We start from the raw sequence: 18,493 nt of genomic DNA, 5'->3' as shown, positions 1-18,493 counted from the left end.
AAAGGAAGCATCGAACTAAAAACAAACAAACTGACGAGACCACAAGGGACAACTGAACAAGACACGAGAGGCTGAGGAGCTGATTGGAAGACCGAGCTGACAAGAACAGGTGGACACAAAACCTTAGTAACGAGACATAACATGAATCAAACCACAAGAAAACAAAACATGACAAGAAACAAAAGAAAATGTATTCAAAACAAGACAAAAGTGCAAATAGTCCATAGTCATGACAACTCTTCTGTTTCTGCTCTCCTTGCCTTTGTATGTTGCCAAAAATCTCCAATTTTTTGAAACGTAAAATTATTTGTTCAGCAATTCCACAATTCAGCACATTTTCTAATTGAGTAGTTCGACCTCCAAACCTTCATATTTTCTTTTATTTTTGATAGTCACTTGTTTGAGCTTCACTAAAATCCCATGTGTGAACCATCAGGCCTGAGGAGCCAAGTAACCTTCGGTTGTCAGCGTGAGCGTTGATGCAAATCTGCGCATACGTTACATTGCCGTGAAAGGAGCTGACACATGTTCCGGAGGAGACAGGAGATGTCCTCCTGCTCGTTGCTGTCAGCTCATGTGGAATAAGAGCTGTGCTTCATGGTGCGTTGAGCAATGTCGTTGAGGGCACAAAGGCGACGATTCAGGAAGACAAGAATGGCAAGTGATAGTTAGGCCTGCGGTCGGAGTAGTAGAAGACTTTCAGCCCTCAGCCGCCCTCAAGCTTGTTGGGAAGATCGCACTGAGCTGTCATCATGCCCATCAGCAGGGTCTTCATTTCATACTGTCCCACTGAGGGACTCATTTGATTCGCGTGCATACCAAAAAGGACGCGATGTCAATTGACGAGGGTATAGCACTGCTGCTGTGACTTCACTTGTTATAAGCCGCAGTGGGTTCAGCGTCGCAGGCTACGAATCGCCTCGTTTTCTGAATTAAACATGAGCAACTTTTGCTTGACTTGGCAAACGTCGGCTGACTTGGGTTGCCGTCTTTAGCTCTCGTGCTTCCATATTTAGAACTAATGTTTCCTCCGCAGCGTTCACTGATTCAGAAAAAAAATATCCAGGGGCTATTTATACATTTGCCCATGGCCGCATGCATGGCAGCGTCTGCCTTCGTGCATCTCACACGTGAGACGGAGGCAGAGAAGAAGCTTTGTGAATGACTTGTGTGTGCGGGCTGTGGTCATGAATGGTAACAGCTCTGCATGAATGGATGAACAAGTCATACAGGATACACACACAACTGTATGAGTACTAATGTTTTTTTTTAATTCGGCTAGTCGTTATTAGCAATGATAATAGCTTTAATCAATCAATTAATCAATCAATCAATCAATCAATCGAATTTCAGCTTCAGAAAACAGGTGAGCCGTGATTGGTCGTTACCTGAGCCCCTGAGCAACTGGGAAGTCGTTTTCAGTCGACAGCACGTGACAAAATGGCCGCCCCTGAGATAGCTAAAAATAGGTGGATTTTGCTGCTTAACTGAAAATGACATCACAGTTGCTCAGGGCTCAGGTAACGAGTAATCATAGCTCAGCTTCAGAAAACAGGTGATCTGTGATTGGTTGTTACCTGAGCCCTGAGACCCAACTGTGAAGTCATTTTCAGTCGACAACAAGTGACAAAATGGCCGCCCCCTGAGATTGCTAAAAATAGGTGGATTTTGCTGCTTAACTCATATTCCACAAATGCAATCTTAATCAGAATGCCAAGTTTAGATGAATTGAAATGCATAGAACATATTATTGTAAAGAAAATTTGGGGTTTGACTTCCCCTATAAATGAGTTAAAAACCAAGCTTCATACTTCTCTTCTAGAACCCAAACATATTTTTTTCAAGAATATGTTCCCAGCAGGCCCACTAGTTTAAACACAGCATTCTGATTAATATTGCGTTTGTGGAATATGATTTAAGCATCGAAATCCACCCGTTTTTAGGAATCTCAGGGGGCAGCCATTTTGGCATTTCTGTCGACTGAAAATGACATCACAACTACTCGGGCTCAGGCAACGACCATGGCCACGGCCATGTGTGGTTGGTCGTTACCTGAGCCCGGAGTAGTTGTGATTTCATTTTCAGTCGACAGAAGTGACAAAATGCCCGCCCCCAGAGATGGCTAAAAATGAGTGGATTAACACTTATTCAAATACTGTACTGAAACTAACCCTGGTTTGATTAGTAAGTGTCAACTGATAATTTTTTATTGTCATAAGACATACAGGTGAACTGGAATTTTAGAAATGACAAAAAGATGAGCATTAAAATGTCAGGTTCTATGTCCCTTGTGCTTTTTCTTGTTAAAGCTGCAAAATTCACAGCAGCATTTTACCAGAGGAATGTTATACTTCACATATTGAATTAAGAGAAAAGAGATGTATTTGTACTTAGAAACGTCAGGATATGAGCTCACGTGTCTTGCCATTCATGAGCACCACATTCCAGTCGCTGTTTTACTCTCAATCACATTAAGGAACATGACATCGATAATGAAAATATGGCAGGAGGGATATAATAATAAAAGCATGACAGGAGTATGGGAACTATATTCTCAAGTGGATTGATACCAAGTGAAAGACGTATAAAAGACTTCCATTCATGTCAGATCTAATGTGAGAAGTTATTTGACTGTGGAAAATTAACCATGTGCGTTTTAGGAAGTCAACTTCTGTGAGGAAAATGAAATGTCATTTTAAATTACAGAAATGTTTAAAATAACAAAAAATGCAAGTGTGAACAGGGTGTAAAGTAGTTCCCAGGCTCAGTTGCCATTCTAGTTGCAGCTTCACAGAAAATGTAATCACTAGTTTTAATCCCACACTAACCACACTACATCTGCTGGACAGAATTCAATTTACAGTGGGGCCCAAATTATTCATACACTTGCCACAATATGAGCTCATGTGAATTCTGGCTGGAAATGACATAAGAAAATGACGATGGGTGTTATGTCAGGAAATAATAGTGACAAATCTTTTTGTGGGTTTTGTTTTGTTTTGTTTGTTTTTCGTTTTAAAAACCATTCATAACCCCGATTATTGTGATGAAGCTTTTTTCACTCATTTAAAGGGTTCTGGTAACTTTCATTATCGAGCATACTTTACACCATTCTGTTCAACTGTCTATATTTATATTGAATATGGGTGAGATAGCGAAAGATTTTTTGGGGCATACACTTTTTGTGAAATTAAAAATAATAATAACTTTTGTCTGTGTTTTATTGCAGTCATTTGATAAGCTCTTTGTTATTTCAAGCCAAAACAAATTCCACCAAATATGAATTCATTTTAACACCAGGTTTGGCCAGGATATGAATCATTTTGAGATGTGAACGGCCACAAAGACTTAAATTTCCACTTGGATTACATTTTTACATTTATATTTTCCAGTGTTACAAAACTCACCCCCAATAGGTGACAAGTACATAATTAAATCATTTGTATACACTGTGAAAGCTCAAGTGATGGTTCGCCCGGAGCCCAAATCTAACCAGGACCGCCTCTGATTCAAAGTGAAATAATCCATTTTAATATTGATTTGATTTAAAGCCTCATTAAAGAGGAGAATGAGCTTTCCCACCCAATGCTATGAAAGTCATCAAACCTAATTCAGTGGTTGTGTTGTTCAGTTGTGATTGATACTTCAATGTGACTTGTGAGTGTTGCACTTCCCGTGTAAGTTTTGGGAACAGTTTTCATTATGACTTTCGCTTACTGGTATGCTTGTTATAAATTCCATTTGTCTTCCAACGGCATTGCTATAATTAGCGCAGACAACTAGGTTTGCAAATGGGTGGAAAATGTGAGGTTGGACTCCAGAAACATTCTGGAAACGTATTAGCGTTCTCGTCGGGGACACTGACGATATTCAAAATGGGCCACTTTCTGTCAAAATGAATAAAGATTATTCATCAATCTATTTTCTGGAGTCCTTGTACTTATTAGTGTCATAGGTGTGGTGGTGTCTACCCCAGCCGAGGCAGGGTACCCCCAAAACTGGTCGACATCCAAACACAATCACATGCATGTTAAGTTTATTAAGGCTCTAAATTTCCCATGTATTTGTCCTCTGTTGTTGACTTGGCAGTGTCAGACCACTACTGTGTCTATTTTAACATCGCCAGTTTTAACCATCTAGCAGTCCCGGTCAGAACAGTGAAGAAACGCTACCTATCTTCTGAGGTGGCAGCAAATTTTATCGAGATCTTAAAAAACACTCCTGCTGACATTTTACCTGCACCCTGTGATCTTATTGTTGACAATTTTAACCTACATCTTAAATCATCATTAGATTCAGTAGCTCCACTTTTAATTAAAACAACAAAAACAAAGACTGTACCCCCGTGGAGAAACAATGCTATCAAAATATCAAAGAGAAAATGCAGGAGTGCAGAGAGGAGGTGGAGAAAAAGTAAACTTACAGTACACTATGAAATTTTATGCGAACAACTGAAATCTTACAATAAAACAGTAAAACTGGCAAGATCTTCCTATTTCTCAAACCTCATTACAGTCAATAAAAACAACCCCAGGGTTCTCTTCTCCACCTTTGAACTTTTAACTAGTTCTGATTTTAATAAGTCCCCACAGAGACCAACAGATGCTCTCTGTGAGGACTTTGCAGACCACTTCAGAAGTAAAATCGATGACATAAGATCCAGTCTTTTAGCCCGTCAAAACACAAGTTTTAATAAACCCGGACAATCATATTTACATGAGGAAACACTGGAAAGTTTTGCCCTGGTTGATGCAAGGACACTTGTTCGAGTTTTCTCCCAGGTAAACCCAACAACCTGCCTTTTGGATCCAATTCCCACATTTCTTTTTAAGACATTTTATGGATTTTTTGAAGAACAAATTTTAAATATAGTCAATTGCTCTCTTCAGACAGGCGTCTTCCCAGCTGCCTTTAAAACGGCGGTGGTGAAGCCCCTTCTGAAGAAGAGCGGTTCTGACCCGAGCGTTTTTAATAACTACAGACCCGTATCCAACTTACCGTTTTTAAGTAAGATTTTAGAAAAACTGGTTTTCATCCAGTTGAATCATTTTTTAAATACAAATAATATTTTGGAGAAATATCAATCTGGTTTTAGGATGAACCACAGTACGGAGACTGCTCTTTTAAGGATCTTAAATGATATTAGGTGCACTGCAGACGTGAGAAAACTCACAGTCTTGGTGCTACTGGATCTAAGCGCTGCTTTTGATACAGTAGATCACCAAATTTTATTAAATAGACTTAAAAATCTAGTGGGCATCTCTGGTACTGTTTTTGACTGGTTTTATTCCTATCTCACAGACCGATATTTCTTTGTAAGTATGGATACTTGTTCCTCTAAAACTCATTAAATTAAATGTGGGGTTCCTCAAGGTTCGATTTTAGGCCCCTTACTTTTTAATCTTTATATGCTTCCCCTCGGGGATGTCATCAGGGGACACGGCATCAGCTTTCACAGCTATGCTGATGACACGCAGCTGTATATTGCCGTGTCTCCTGATGACACAGGACCCATTGATACCCTTTTAAATTGCATTTTAGATATCAAGTCATGGATGGCAGATAATTTCCTACAGCTCAACGAGGACAAGACTGAGGTCTTAGTTATCGGTCCTGAAGGTCAGAGAGAGAAGCTTTTACCAAAACTACAAATTTTTAATCCCTCACACTGTGTGAAGAACCTTGGCGTCATTTTTGACTCTGAGCTCAGTTTTATTCCTCATATTAAAAATGTAACCAAGATTGGTTTTTATCACCTTAAGAATATCGCCAGAGTCCGCCCGTTTCTCTCTCAGGCTAACACGGAAGTGCTGATGCATGCCTTTATTTCCTGTCGTTTAGATTACTGTAATGCCCTGCTCTCTGGCCTCCCGAAAAAGAGCATTTCACCACTGCAACTACTGCAGAATTCAGCCGCTCGGGTGCTGACGAGAACCAGAGGGCGGGAGCACATTACGCCAGTTTTGAAATTGCTGCATTGGCTCCCTGTGTGTTTCAGGATCGATTTTAAAGTACTTTTATTAGTTTATAAATGTGTTAATGGTCTTGGGCCATCTTATTTATCTGATTTGCTTTTATCATACCAGCCCTCGCGGATCCTGAGGTCCTCTGGCGCCGGCCTTTTATTTATTCCAAGGGTGAGGACCAAAATGCATGGCGAGGCTGCATTCAGCCATTTTGGTCCTCACCTTTGGAATAGCCTGCCAGAGGATGTCAGGTCTGCAGAGACTGTTGATATTTTTAAGAGGAAGCTCAAGACACACCTTTTTAGTTTGGCTTTCAACAACTTTTAAATAATTTATCTTTTCTTTTGATTGAAGATAATTCTATGTTTTGCTTTGAATGTTTTAAAGCACTTTGAGTTGCATTTTTATGTATGAAAAGTGCTATATAAATAAAATGTGATTGATTGATTGATAGGTGCGGATGTGAATGTAAACGGTCTATGTCTATATGCGCCCTTTGATTGGCTTGTGCAAAGTCAGCTGGGACAGACTCCAGCTCACCTGTGACCCCGAACAGAATGAGTGGTAGGAAAAGGTTGGATGGATTTCAATTATCATGATGACATGAAACAATAACAATAAAACAATTAAACAATAAAAACAAAACCGGGTTTAGATCATTCCCATTTGAAATTCAAAATGTTCATCTTATTCAAATCACAAAAACGTGGAACATACTGAAAATTCCACATTTCTTACAAACATATTGTTCACTAATACGTATCATTTCACATAATTCCATATCATTCTACCTATTTCATCAACATATTGCACATTTTTCACCAGTATCATTTAACATCATTCGATATCATTCCATATCATTCCACATATTTCAATATCATTCCATATCATACTACCTTTTTCATCAACATATTGCACATTTTTCACCAGTATCATTTAACATCATTCGATATCATTCCACATATTTCAATATCATTCCATATCATTCTACCTTTTTCATCAACATATTGCACATTTTTCACCAGTATCATTTAACATCATTCAATATCATTCCACATATTTCAATATCATTCCATATCATTCCACATTTTTGACCAACATATTGCACATTTGTTTCAATATTTATCCACCTCATTCCATATCATTCAACCTCATTCCATCACTCAATATCATTCCACAGTTTTCATGAAAATATTGCACTTTTTTTTAACCAATATCATTCCACATAGTAGAGTCCATATATTCAACATCATTTCATATCAATCCCTTTGATTCCATATCATTCAACATGATTCCTTATGTTTTCCCTCAGCATTCCAGCATTCACATGCAATTTCACCAAAAATGGCATTTTCTAGTTTACCGTAATATGCCAATTATAATTATTCATTATTTATAGGTTCAACCTAATACCATGGGTGGGGAGTGTGTAAGTTCAAATATGGGTGTAGTTACATTTACGTGTTTATGTCCAGTATTTACATTTGTGTGTTTTTCTGACTTGGTCTGCCGTGAAAAAGGCTTGGATGCGGCAGATGCCTCCCTGCACAGTTGGGAGGTTTGGTGATGTGAAGAATGTTGCAAAGGCCAGCCTGTTGTGCAGAAAGAGTCTCCCGAATCTGTTCAGTAGGCAAAATGCCACCACGTGTTAGCATGCTGTGCATGCGTTGTAGCCTGCGGAAACTGACACAGAGCTGGTAACAAACCACAGAAACATGCTCCCGTTTTAAAGGATGACAGTGATGGTATATGTACAGGGTCTAAGTAAATTAAACTGATCTACTAAAATCATGGCATACACAGGTCAGCAGAGCAAAGCTTCTTGTTCGCGAGCGAGGGTAGGATGGAACGGGTGATCGACAGGCGGATCGGTGCAGCGTCTGCTGTGATGCGGACCCTGTATCGGTCTGTCGTGGTGAAGAAGGAGCTCGGCCGAAACGCGAAGCTCTCAATTTACCGGTCGATCAACGTTCCTACTCTCAACTATGGTCACGAGCTGTGGGTCATGACCGAAAGAACAAGACCTCGGATACAAGCGGCCGAAATGGGTTTCCTCTACAGGGTGTCCGGGCTCTCCCTTAGAGATAGGGTGAGAAGTTCGGCCATCCGGGAGGGTGTCCGAGTCGAGCCGCTACTCCTCCGCGTTGAGAGTTGAGGTGTTCCGGGGAATGTCCCACCGGCAGGAGACCCCGAGGACGACCCAGAACTCGCTGGAGAGACTGCAGGATGTCCCTCGGCTGGCCTGGGAACGGCTTGGGACCCCTCCGGAAGAGCTGGAAGATGTTGCTGGGGAGAGGGAAGTATGGGCTTCCCTGCTGAAGCTGCTGCCTCCGCGACCCGACCTCGGATAAGCGGAAGATAATGGATGGATGGATGGATGGATGGATGGATGGATGGATGGATGGATGAATGGGTGGACAGAGCAAAGCTGACTGGCATCTGCAAATGTTACGGCACACGTTGAGTTGGTCATTTAAGTTGTGTGTGTGCGTGTGCGTGTGCGTGCGTGTGCGTGCGCGCGCGTGTGTGTGTGGTGGGGTGGGGGGTTGTTGCGCTCCCCTGCTGTTCTCTGATTGGTGGCCTTTGTCACCAGTTCAGCCATCCAATCAGAGCAGGGGAGAGTAACCAATTGTGTCAATTACTTTCAGGTGTCTTCACCAGCAAGCAATTAAGAGGGACTTGGTTGCTGGTGGACTTGGCTGACTACGAGTGACGTGGTAGTTTTTGTGTGTTTTGGGCTGGCTACTGGTGATGTAGCCAGTCCTTGTTTGTTTGTTTTTGTTTGCAATGGTTATCTTTTGTGTTAGTGCATGTTTTTCCAACTCTCACACCTATGTTAGACCCCTCGAGGGGTCTTGAAGAGGGGTCGCTACAGCAAACATTAAGTTGGTGGTTTTAATGAGGTAAACACATACTTATATTGGGGATGAATATTAGCAGGTTTTGGCCTACAATTGTATTTGTCAAACCTGTTCAATATTTACCCACACATGCCAAGGAAAAAAAATATCAAGGTGATGTTTGTGTGTGTGTGTGATTGTAAATATTGAGCAGGTTTAACATTTATGATTAATGGCATTAATGGTTTAGGTGAGGCCACTAAGTGCTGTGAATGCAGTAACAAGCAATATCAATGTTTATCTTATTATACACACAACAGAAATGTCTTCCTTCATTAGACCAAGCAGTCAATCCCTCAACTGGCCGAGTGCTGAAGGCTGCAGCCGATAGCAGCCTTGTGGGACTGAGTGAGATTTATGGGACATAAGCAGCACAAATGTCTCCCACCAAACACTAAACATTAAATATTAACGTCCGTGTAGGAGACGCTCTGCTTACACTCAGACAGGTCTGGTTTATTTTATAATTGGTAATGAAAGAGATCTAGCCCTGCTCTGGTGAGCACACATATGAATAGATTTCCAGAAATGTCTCAGCTCACTTAAGTAAGTTACACACGTACATTTTTTTTTTTTTAAAGACCAGAAAAAAAAAACAGCACGTCTTAATGCTCTTATAGTGTGTGGAGTACTTAAAACACCAACACAGCACACTACACAGATAAAATCGTCACACACCGAATGATGCTGCCAAAACCGACAGAAGTGGACCATTTCAAAAAACTAAACTTGGGGACATTTGGCGGCACGTCAAGCGGTTGTACATTTTATGCATTGGAAAAATGGCATGCATTGGGTTTTAACGCTCCGCTTATAATAGCATAGTGGACTGTTATTTTGAATTGAACCACATAGCCATAGCGTGATTGTAAAATCACCACAAAAAGAGGAAATGGGGGAGAATAAGGAGAGTGTGTGGATATTTTGAGGGGCTGTTGAGGATAAAGAGAGCACATTTTGAACCTATACCATGATCTGATGGGATAAGTATAGCGACTCATGGTTCAGAGCCAAGAGAGGTGTGAGGAATTCTCTCACCTGCTGAGTGAATTAGCAAGAACACGCTGGTGCTGAAAATTTGGGCCATTGTCAGCACAAAAACAGATACACGGGAGTGTGTACACTAACACGTCATTGTCAAACAAATGAAATGCGTTAGATTGCCTTGTTTTGCTTATTATTTTGGTGCATTTTTTTTATATTTTACGATTTTGTTTTTGTGGGCGGCACGGCGGTCGACTGGTTAGTACTTCCGCCTCACAGTTCAGAGGTTGTGGGTTCGATCCCGGCCCCGGCCTCCCTGTGTGGAGCTTGCATGTTTTCCCCGTGTCTGCGTGGGTTATCTCCGGGTACTCCGGTTTCCTCCCACCTTCCAAAAACATGCATGGTAGGTTGATTGGATACTCTAAATTGCCCCTAGGTGTGAGTGTGGATGTTTTGTTTGTCTCTGTGTGCTCTGCGATTGGCTGGCAACCAATTCAGGGTGTCCCCTGCCCACTGCCCGAAGACAGCTGGGATAGGCTCCAGCACGCCCGCGACCCTTGTGAGGATAAGCGGTATCGATAATGGATGGATTTTGTTATTGTGTACAGTGTACTATTGCAGGCGTTCACCTTTGTTTCAGCTGTGAACGATTGCCATCGTGTGGCTGTAGATTGAAACTGCAATTAACGTCACAAGAATTGCAGTACAGTACTGTTGTACTGTAATGGGTTTGCGGTCCAATTTATGTAATTGAAGTACTGATTCAAATCTGGTTCTTGGTTTATGTTAAGTTTGTAATGTGATTGGACGCTATAGCCATTTTGTTGCTCAAATATTAAGAAACAGAAAAAATGGGGATTACAACTCATCAAATAGGACTAGGTGTGTTGTTGCTGTTCAGTAAATATATCATATAAATATATATATATATATATGTATATATATATACATATATATATACATATATATATATATACATATATATACATAGATATACATATATATTTACACACATGTAATATCATTCTGTAAAGGGTTGTCAATGTTAACAACACCAACTAAGGTGGGTGGTTTGGCTTTGAGACAAGACAACAAAGAGTTGTAAAAACAGTTTAATGTTTTCATTCAAATAAAAACCATGTAATGACACTCGAATGAAGAAGACACGGGAAAGGTTATACCTGTCACAAGGCCTCTGAGATGAACATAAAGACAAAATGCTCAAAACAATGAAAGGTAAAGGTGAACTTAACATAAATGTCGAGAAATCCAGCAAGTATGTTGTTACTTGGGGTGAGGTTTTCCTGTTCAATCTACTGCTTGGTTAGGAGGAAAAATACTGTCTTTGATTTTTCTTTTAAATTCATATTTTATCTGGACTATGTGTACAAATTATGTAAATTATTAAAATAGAGAATGGAAACAGACAATCGCAAACAAGAAAATAATATTGCAACTCAGTCAATTGCTGTTTAATTCAAATTGAAGAAAAAGTTTGGAACAGACAAACTGCGTTGAAGATGGACAAACATTAAAAATTGACACAGAAAGAAAACGCGTCTTCTTCATTACGAGGTTTCCATTTGAGTTGTCTCTGCAGGGAACAGAACAGATGTATATTGTTAACTTCCCACACCATTCAGAAAACCTCTGAATGTGAAGTACTTCCAAGATTCACAAAGTCAATCACTTTATCTCATGAAAGAACATGAAATGTATACTATAATGAGGGATAAAACACTACTTGTTGCGAGGGGGAAAAAAGGATATTGACTGACAAAATTTGTAGGTATATAAAAAAATGTAGAAGTCTGAAGATTCTACAGCTAGCAGAGAATGTATCTGTCTTTATAGATGATTTGCTTTGATTTCACTTTTTCTTATGTAGTAGCAAAATTGCATGTTGCTTACGCGTTTCATTGAAGAGGAAGGACTCCTGATACTCCTTCATGTACTGAGAAGACCTGGCCTCATCCAGGAAGAGGGAGTAAACCTTTTTTATGTCCTCCACTTGTACCTCTGTGCCCTATGGATGACAAAACACGCACACAGAAACAATTAATCCAATGATAACATTATTCACAAAAACTTAGGGATAGTGGGAACCTAAAATGCACTATTACAAGTCAACTTAATTTGACCTTGTCTAAAACTGCACAGGTTCGACACCTTTCTGTGACTCTTTGTAAATCTGTTGCAAGCTGCTGATGAGACTGTGACACTCATAGCTCAGTGGTCACTTTCCCTTGAAAACAGACTGTTTGATGCCTGCTGACCAATTCTTAAACATGAGCTTGATCTAATGATGTCAAAATGTAAACAGCATGAGGAAAAGGACTTAAAGAGAGTTTAAATAGATAGGAATTCCAAATGAACCAGCAAATGTATTGGTCAATTCATGGATCAAAAAACTACAATTCATTTTTCCATTTATCTTAGAACTTGTGCAAATCGTACTGAAGCATTGAACAAATGCATTTTCTGAAGTTCAGAGAAGTTCAAATTAAGCGCATGAGGTAGACTCACCTTGCGTTTGCGACACACCAAACCAGCCGTGCTGATGAGCTGCATGGCGTATCGCAGTGACGTCTCCATGCCGATGCGAGTCAGGACCGTGTGAGCCTCCTCACTGAGCTCCACGTCCTCCTCCTCACACCTGGAAATAACAAAATGTAGTCTTACTTGATTAAATGCTAAGTGCTAAATTGCTGAAATATGATCCAAGATCCTCACCGGATCTTCAGGATTTGCTTTGTCTCCTTTTCGGTGTAAGGGGAGGTGGCGATGATGAGCAGGCGGTCCAACAGATCCAGGGGGATGCCATGAGGGCTCTGGTAGTTTGTGCCACGGATGCTGGGACGAAAAGAGGGAATAAGCAACAACTGGCCTCTGGGTTAAGATACTGGGAAACACGCAAAAAAAAAAAAAAACACTCAAAAGCATGGGACTGAAATAAAATGTTAAAACAACATGTATTTATGAGGGATGTCACGATATCCAAATGCCACAATACGATAATATCACAATATGAACCTCACGAGACGATAATTGTCGATATATAAAAAGCTCACCATACTGTATAAAAGCTCACGATATTGAAAGAAAAAAAAAAAAAAAAAGGAAAAAGAGCTCATGTTAAAAAAAAGAACATATCTGTTTTTGTACATAATAACAGCATTCACAAAGAAATAGGCTCAGCTCAGCAGCGCAAAGTATCATGGTCTACGTAGTTCACTATGTGTTCGGCTGAAGCAGGCCGACGGCGATGTTGAACAATATGTGCTTGTACGACTGATTTATGGAACCTTTTATGGTTAGAACATAGTTTTGTTCATATGACCACTAATGTTTCATTTCTGTTTGATTTGGTTGTGTGGGTGTGTGCATGGATTCTGTAGAACACGAAATACAAATAAAATAAACATGAGCAGTTGAATGTAAATGTCTCTATATAATGTTAATTAGCTGTGGTCCTAATTATACATATATTTCAAATAGTACAGTTAACATAAACCTCAATGTATATAAATGACCAGTAATAACCAAACACCAAATATTGAGGCACTTAAACTGCACTAATAAACTAACCACCAGAGGGTGCTGGAACAGCACAAATTGAAAACAACTTGGGCTTTTAAACAGATTTGCTGCTATTAATATCGTGACATGACAACGATATATCGTGGAAATTTTAATATTGCGATATCACGATATTGTGACGTCCCTAGTATTTATACATGTGCTGTTTTCTAAGTCGTCAACAGACCACATCTACTTCTGACAATGAAACATGACTTAATCTGTTCGGACTATTAGACGATGACAAAAAAGGTAACGAAACAAGAATACCGAGTGATGCCTCTATTGGTGGCCATAATGAGAACAGGGGACAGGTCACTCTCCAAGGCACGGTTCAGGAAGGAGAAACATTCCATGTCGAGCATGTGCACTTCATCAATGAACAACACCTGGGGAGAAAAAAAAAAAAAAAGTGTGAAAGGTCAGTGATATAATAACCATACACATAATGTATGAGTTGTGGCGAGCAAAATGCACATGGACAACGTGCTCCGAAATAAACGTGCAGCGTACCCCTGGGATGATCTCCGCTTTGCCTTCTTCTCGCCATTCGCAAACTTTGGCGTTGATCTGCTCGCGGACCTCCGACTTGATCTCGCCAGTGTCTCCGGAGAAAAGAGCGAGGAAGCCCTGAGTGCGGCTGTTGATGACGTCGATCTCGTGCAGGGACACCGTGTGCACCACCTCCTTCCTCTTCTGCAGCTCACCCTCTGGACACTGCACAAACTGGGTCTGCAAAGAAAGCATTACGGTTACAGTTGAAATAGTTTCATGCAGATGGCTGTGCTCCATAAAACAATAAAACTATCCTGAGCATAGATGGGCCGTTAAGACTTTTTGTGCGGTGAATCCAAAATCTTTCACTAGTACCTGAGCTCCCATGGCATCATAGTCCCTGGCTCTGGTGAACGAGCGGCCCAACTTGCTGATCTTGCCGGTGGCTTTGTCGATGGTGATGACATCACTGGGAGAAAAAAGGAAAGAGTGGGAAAAGTGTACCGGGCCTGAGTGATGGGATACTTTTGACACACTATTGTAAGAGCAAAAACAAGCCAACAAAATAAACCTACCCCGCTTGAACTTTCTCTTTGCTGAGACTGTCAATCATCTTGTTGCCCAGGTCATATATTGTCTCCATCTCAGTAGTCTTTAGCGTCAACTTTCCCACCTTGGCACCCTATTAGATCAGGTATGTTTTTTTTTGTTTAGGTATTTGTAATAAAGTTGTCATTTTCCTCTCACTGTAACAAAAGTAATGGTTCACTTTAAAGAAGTAGAGAAAAATAAGCAATAAGCAGGGAGAGGGAGGACAAAATCGTATATTATCTATTCCAACACAGAAGTACGATATGTTTAGTTAGGCACTTAACCAGTGAAAACAGGTTTTCCTTCAATCTGATTCACAAAGACTATGCATTCTGATTTCAAAAGTTTAAACACATGAAAGGTAAGATTGTTGTTTTTAATTTGCAAATAAAAATTATGTCATTTTTCATATACCTAATAAACAATACAACTGAGTCGCACTGTCGAGAAAAAAATATAGTAGACAGTACACTATTATATTAAAAACAAAACAGCTCTAAGCTGTTTTCTTGTTTTCAAGGAAAGAAAATAAAGAAATATTTTCACCCAAAACTTGTTTCCCTGAATTTTTTTCCTCACTACTTTCCTGTCTTGCGCACCCACTCACTCTACTTGCAATGCAGCACTGAAGAAACACTGAGATGTGCCACGGGAGAGGAGCTCAAACGCAAGCGATGGGTTTGTGTTTTTCCATTTACTACTGTAATTAATGTTTTTCATTTGATTGTTCTATATTTATGAGCTTCACTCCAGTTTGCGGCGAGTAAAAGTTTACTTGACGCACCGTTCCAGTGGCGGGTCGATCAATCTGGATTTCTACGACTTCTCCTTCAATAATCTCCGTCTCCTCCCTGTAATAGAAAGCCACCTATGCATGACGACAACTGCATTTCAAACAATGACGGTCTGCATGTTAGCTCACTCACTTGATGCGCACTCCAATGGCTTTTCTAAAAGCTTGGCTGAGTGCCTCCGTCTTGCTCATCTCCAGAGAGAAGATCTCACTGCCGGCCAGTGCTGTGAAGGGCGTGTCAGGGCCGAGGCTCTGAGCAATACCTGGGCGTGAAATTTTATTTAGCTCAGGTGTATAAGTGCAATGATAGAGCAACACTCTCATCCACTCTACTCTTCAGCTCTCACCCATGGCGATGGCAGTCTTTCCAGTGCCGGGCTGGCCTGCAATCAACACTGCCCTGCCAGCTATGTGGCCATCTTTGATCATCTCGAGGATGACCCCTGCTGCCCGTCTGGAGGCTAGCTGGCCAACCATCCCCTGAGACACCTGCAAGGGAACAGTAAAATTTATCCATCCATTTTCTGTGCTGCTAGCCTTCAAGAGGGTCGCAGGTGAGCTGGCGCCCACAATAGCTGATACTGGATGAGAGGCCGGAAGCCAGATTTAACACAAGTCCCTGCACATTGTCAAGAAAATAATAAAAGGCCCTCACTATTTTGTGAGTAAACAGGATTTTCTGACTGAATTGAAACGTTGAATATTCTTGTATAATCTATAGTGATATGCATGGTAATCAATGAATTCATCATTAATAAATCTGTTGGTTGTGCGGAATTGTTTGCTGATTAATTGTATCGAGAAGCAACTGTAGCAAAGTGGATGAAGTTAGCCTTTTTTATTTTGTTACAAAGCATGGAATGTCTAGTTGTCAAACCCAACATTTTTTCTTTACAATAATATGTTGTATGCAGCCCTACTAGTCTAAACCCAGCATTCTGATTGATATTGTGTTTGTGGAATATGAGTTAAGTAGTAAAATCCATCCATTTTTAGCCATCTTAAGGGGCGGCCATTTTGTCACTTCTGTTGACTGAAAATGACACCATAGTTGCTAGTCTAGTTGTCAACCCCAACATTTTTTTTTACAATAATATGTTGTATGCAGCCCTACTAGTCTAAACCCAGAATTCTGATTGGTATTGTGTTTGTGGAATATGAGTTAAGTAGTAAAATCCATCCGTTTTTAGCCTCTCAAGGGGCGGCCATTTTGTCACTTCTGTCGACTAAAAATGACACCAAAGTTGCTGAGGGCTCAGGTAACAACCAACCATGGCTCAGCTTCAGAAAAAAGGTTAGCCGTGATTGGTTGTTACCTGAGCCCTGAGCAACAGTGATGTCATGTTCAGTCAACAGAAAGTGAAAAAATAGCCGCCCCCTGAGATGGCTAAAAACCGGTGGATTTTGCTGCTTAACTCATTTTCCACAAATGCAGTATCAATCAGAATGCCATGTTTTGAATAGTGGGGCCGCATAGAATAGATTATTGTAAAGCAAATGTTTGACTTCCTCTTTAAAACATCTGTTATTAAAGGGTGTTCTTCAATAAAATATATGCTGTAAAAAAAAATTTAAAAAATTATTAGAGCAATTCTTTATATGGCTCTTTGACACTGGACTCCATAGCCACTCCCACCACATTTTGTGCAATGGCACACTATTACTGTCCTCTCGTGTCTGCAACTAATTGTGCCGCTTCAACTTAGGGGTTCTCTGGTTGTGTCTTACCACATTTGCAATAGCTATTATCGCCATACACGAGGAAGTCTATTAAACTACTGTTGCACATCAAAACTGTTTTAGGAAATAGTTACTTTTACCCATAGTTGAGGATTGTGGTAATGTGTGTAATGTTCTCACCTGTCTTGGTTCCAAGGCATCATCCAAACCGAGGCCACGGATGTGAGAATGTGCACCTAAGGACAAAATAAAATTAATACAAATAAAAATGGTCGTATAAGGCCGTTGAACTGTGGTTTATGTACAACTGCTTGTACTCAAGTGTCTCTAGAAATCCAAATTATTACCAATTCTCTCAATCCGTGTGATGTCACGAACCTCTGGAACTTTAGTAGTCGCCATCTGTAATAAGAACAAGGCCAATGACGAGAGATGCGCAAAAAAATTAAATAAATAATACTAACAAATAAATCATAATAACAAAATAAAATAAAGTTCACATAAAGTGCATACAGGAGGTTCAAAATGTCCATGTTTAGCTCAGACTCACTAGGACTAAAACAAGTAACCCCTGGCCTCAACATCAGGATACACCTGCACTCATTTCTCATTTCATGAGATTAAAAACAATCATTCAACCAAAACGTCTGCCTTCACAAAGAAAATGCTTTTTTGTTTGTCGAGTGGAGGTATTGACTTTACTACATGTTATTCGTTTTGTTTTACCCTGATAGGATGCAGCTAAAGTAATCAAAGCATCAGCAACACTACAACAGTAATAAATGTATCCAAACACAACTAAACGCAAAGTGACGTAGATTCCTCGTCCAGTGTCTTTTGATGTGCCCTACCTAAACGATCTGATGTCTGCGAAGCTGTACTTGTACATATGAGTGTCAAATATTTATAGTTAACTAAACAGTGACTCTTCTAACTTTGAGCACAAATAATGTCCACGCTTTGTGTCGAGTGGGCCTGATGTTTCCTTTGTCCACTCTGGTTGTCATAGCGACTCTTACATTGAACGTCCCAACACAGGTGTGGGAAAGAGATAGCATTAAACAACGTGCTAAGACTGGCTATTCGCAACACGTCTACCAACAGGAATATACGTGAATTTTTGTTTTATGTTGACGTATTTAATATTAATAATCAACTGATTTCTCAACAGCTCTATCGGATCTCATGTTAGCGGACTAGCCAAATTAGCTTCATTCATTTCTTTATAATCCCGTAGAGCGGTGACATGCAAATTAAGGCACGCTGTTGGGCAAAAACAGCGTTTTCCTGTTAATACGCACATCGACGTGTCACTATGGGAAAGTTAAGTGATTCTGAGCGTGTATGGTGTGAACGCAGCAAAGCTCACCTGCACGGTGGCAGTTGTTAAAACGTGTGAACGCGGCGGTTCTTTCTGTGAGGTGCGCAGGCTCTATGTGTCCGGCGAGAAACAAGTGTCGGTTTTGATTTTGAAACAGGAAGTTGACTGCATTCTACCGACACGA

General features: G+C 40.4%; 1 protein-coding gene across 3 annotated transcripts; it reads right to left on the bottom strand.

Moving 5' to 3' along the window:
* Positions 1-11,295: 11,295 nt before the first annotated feature.
* Positions 11,296-18,488, bottom strand: ruvbl2 (RuvB-like AAA ATPase 2). 3 transcript variants are annotated; one of them, XM_086013331.1, is made up of 14 exons: positions 18,358-18,488; positions 17,336-17,390; positions 17,169-17,224; positions 15,656-15,797; positions 15,442-15,571; positions 15,300-15,366; positions 14,500-14,606; positions 14,300-14,393; positions 13,943-14,161; positions 13,700-13,818; positions 12,584-12,703; positions 12,377-12,506; positions 11,762-11,876; positions 11,296-11,444 (listed from the first exon to the last, which is right to left on the bottom strand). In XM_086013331.1, the coding sequence occupies exons 2-14, from the start codon at positions 17,388-17,390 to the stop codon at positions 11,419-11,421; spliced, it is 1,380 nt and encodes a 459-aa protein (XP_085869457.1). In that variant the 5' UTR covers positions 18,358-18,488; the 3' UTR covers positions 11,296-11,418. The 3 variants fall into 3 exon arrangements, with proteins under 3 accessions (XP_085869457.1, XP_085869459.1, XP_085869460.1); XM_086013333.1 differs by lacking the exon at positions 18,358-18,488 and adding an exon at positions 18,290-18,331; XM_086013334.1 differs by lacking the exon at positions 18,358-18,488 and adding an exon at positions 17,840-17,868.
* Between the last annotated feature and the right edge of the window lie 5 nt (positions 18,489-18,493).

Source organism: Filicampus tigris, chromosome 17, assembly GCF_054856515.1.
Source record: "Filicampus tigris isolate MCC_2025a chromosome 17, RoL_Ftig_1.0, whole genome shotgun sequence".
Classification (NCBI taxonomy): domain Eukaryota; kingdom Metazoa; phylum Chordata; class Actinopteri; order Syngnathiformes; family Syngnathidae; genus Filicampus; species Filicampus tigris.
This window is presented reverse-complemented; position numbering and strand designations above follow the sequence as displayed.

Bases quoted from the DNA above. Each gene is read 5' to 3' on its own strand.
- ruvbl2 (XM_086013331.1), bottom strand. From the start codon at position 17,390: ATGGCGACTACTAAAGTTCCAGAGGTTCGTGACATCACACGGATTGAG. The intron at 13,819-13,942 runs GTACGCTGCACG...TTTTCTCCCCAG, and splicing joins AAGCGGAGATCATCCCAGGG to GTGTTGTTCATTGATGAAGT. The intron at 11,877-12,376 runs GTGAGTCTACCT...TGTCATCCATAG, and splicing joins TGGTGTGTCGCAAACGCAAG to GGCACAGAGGTACAAGTGGA.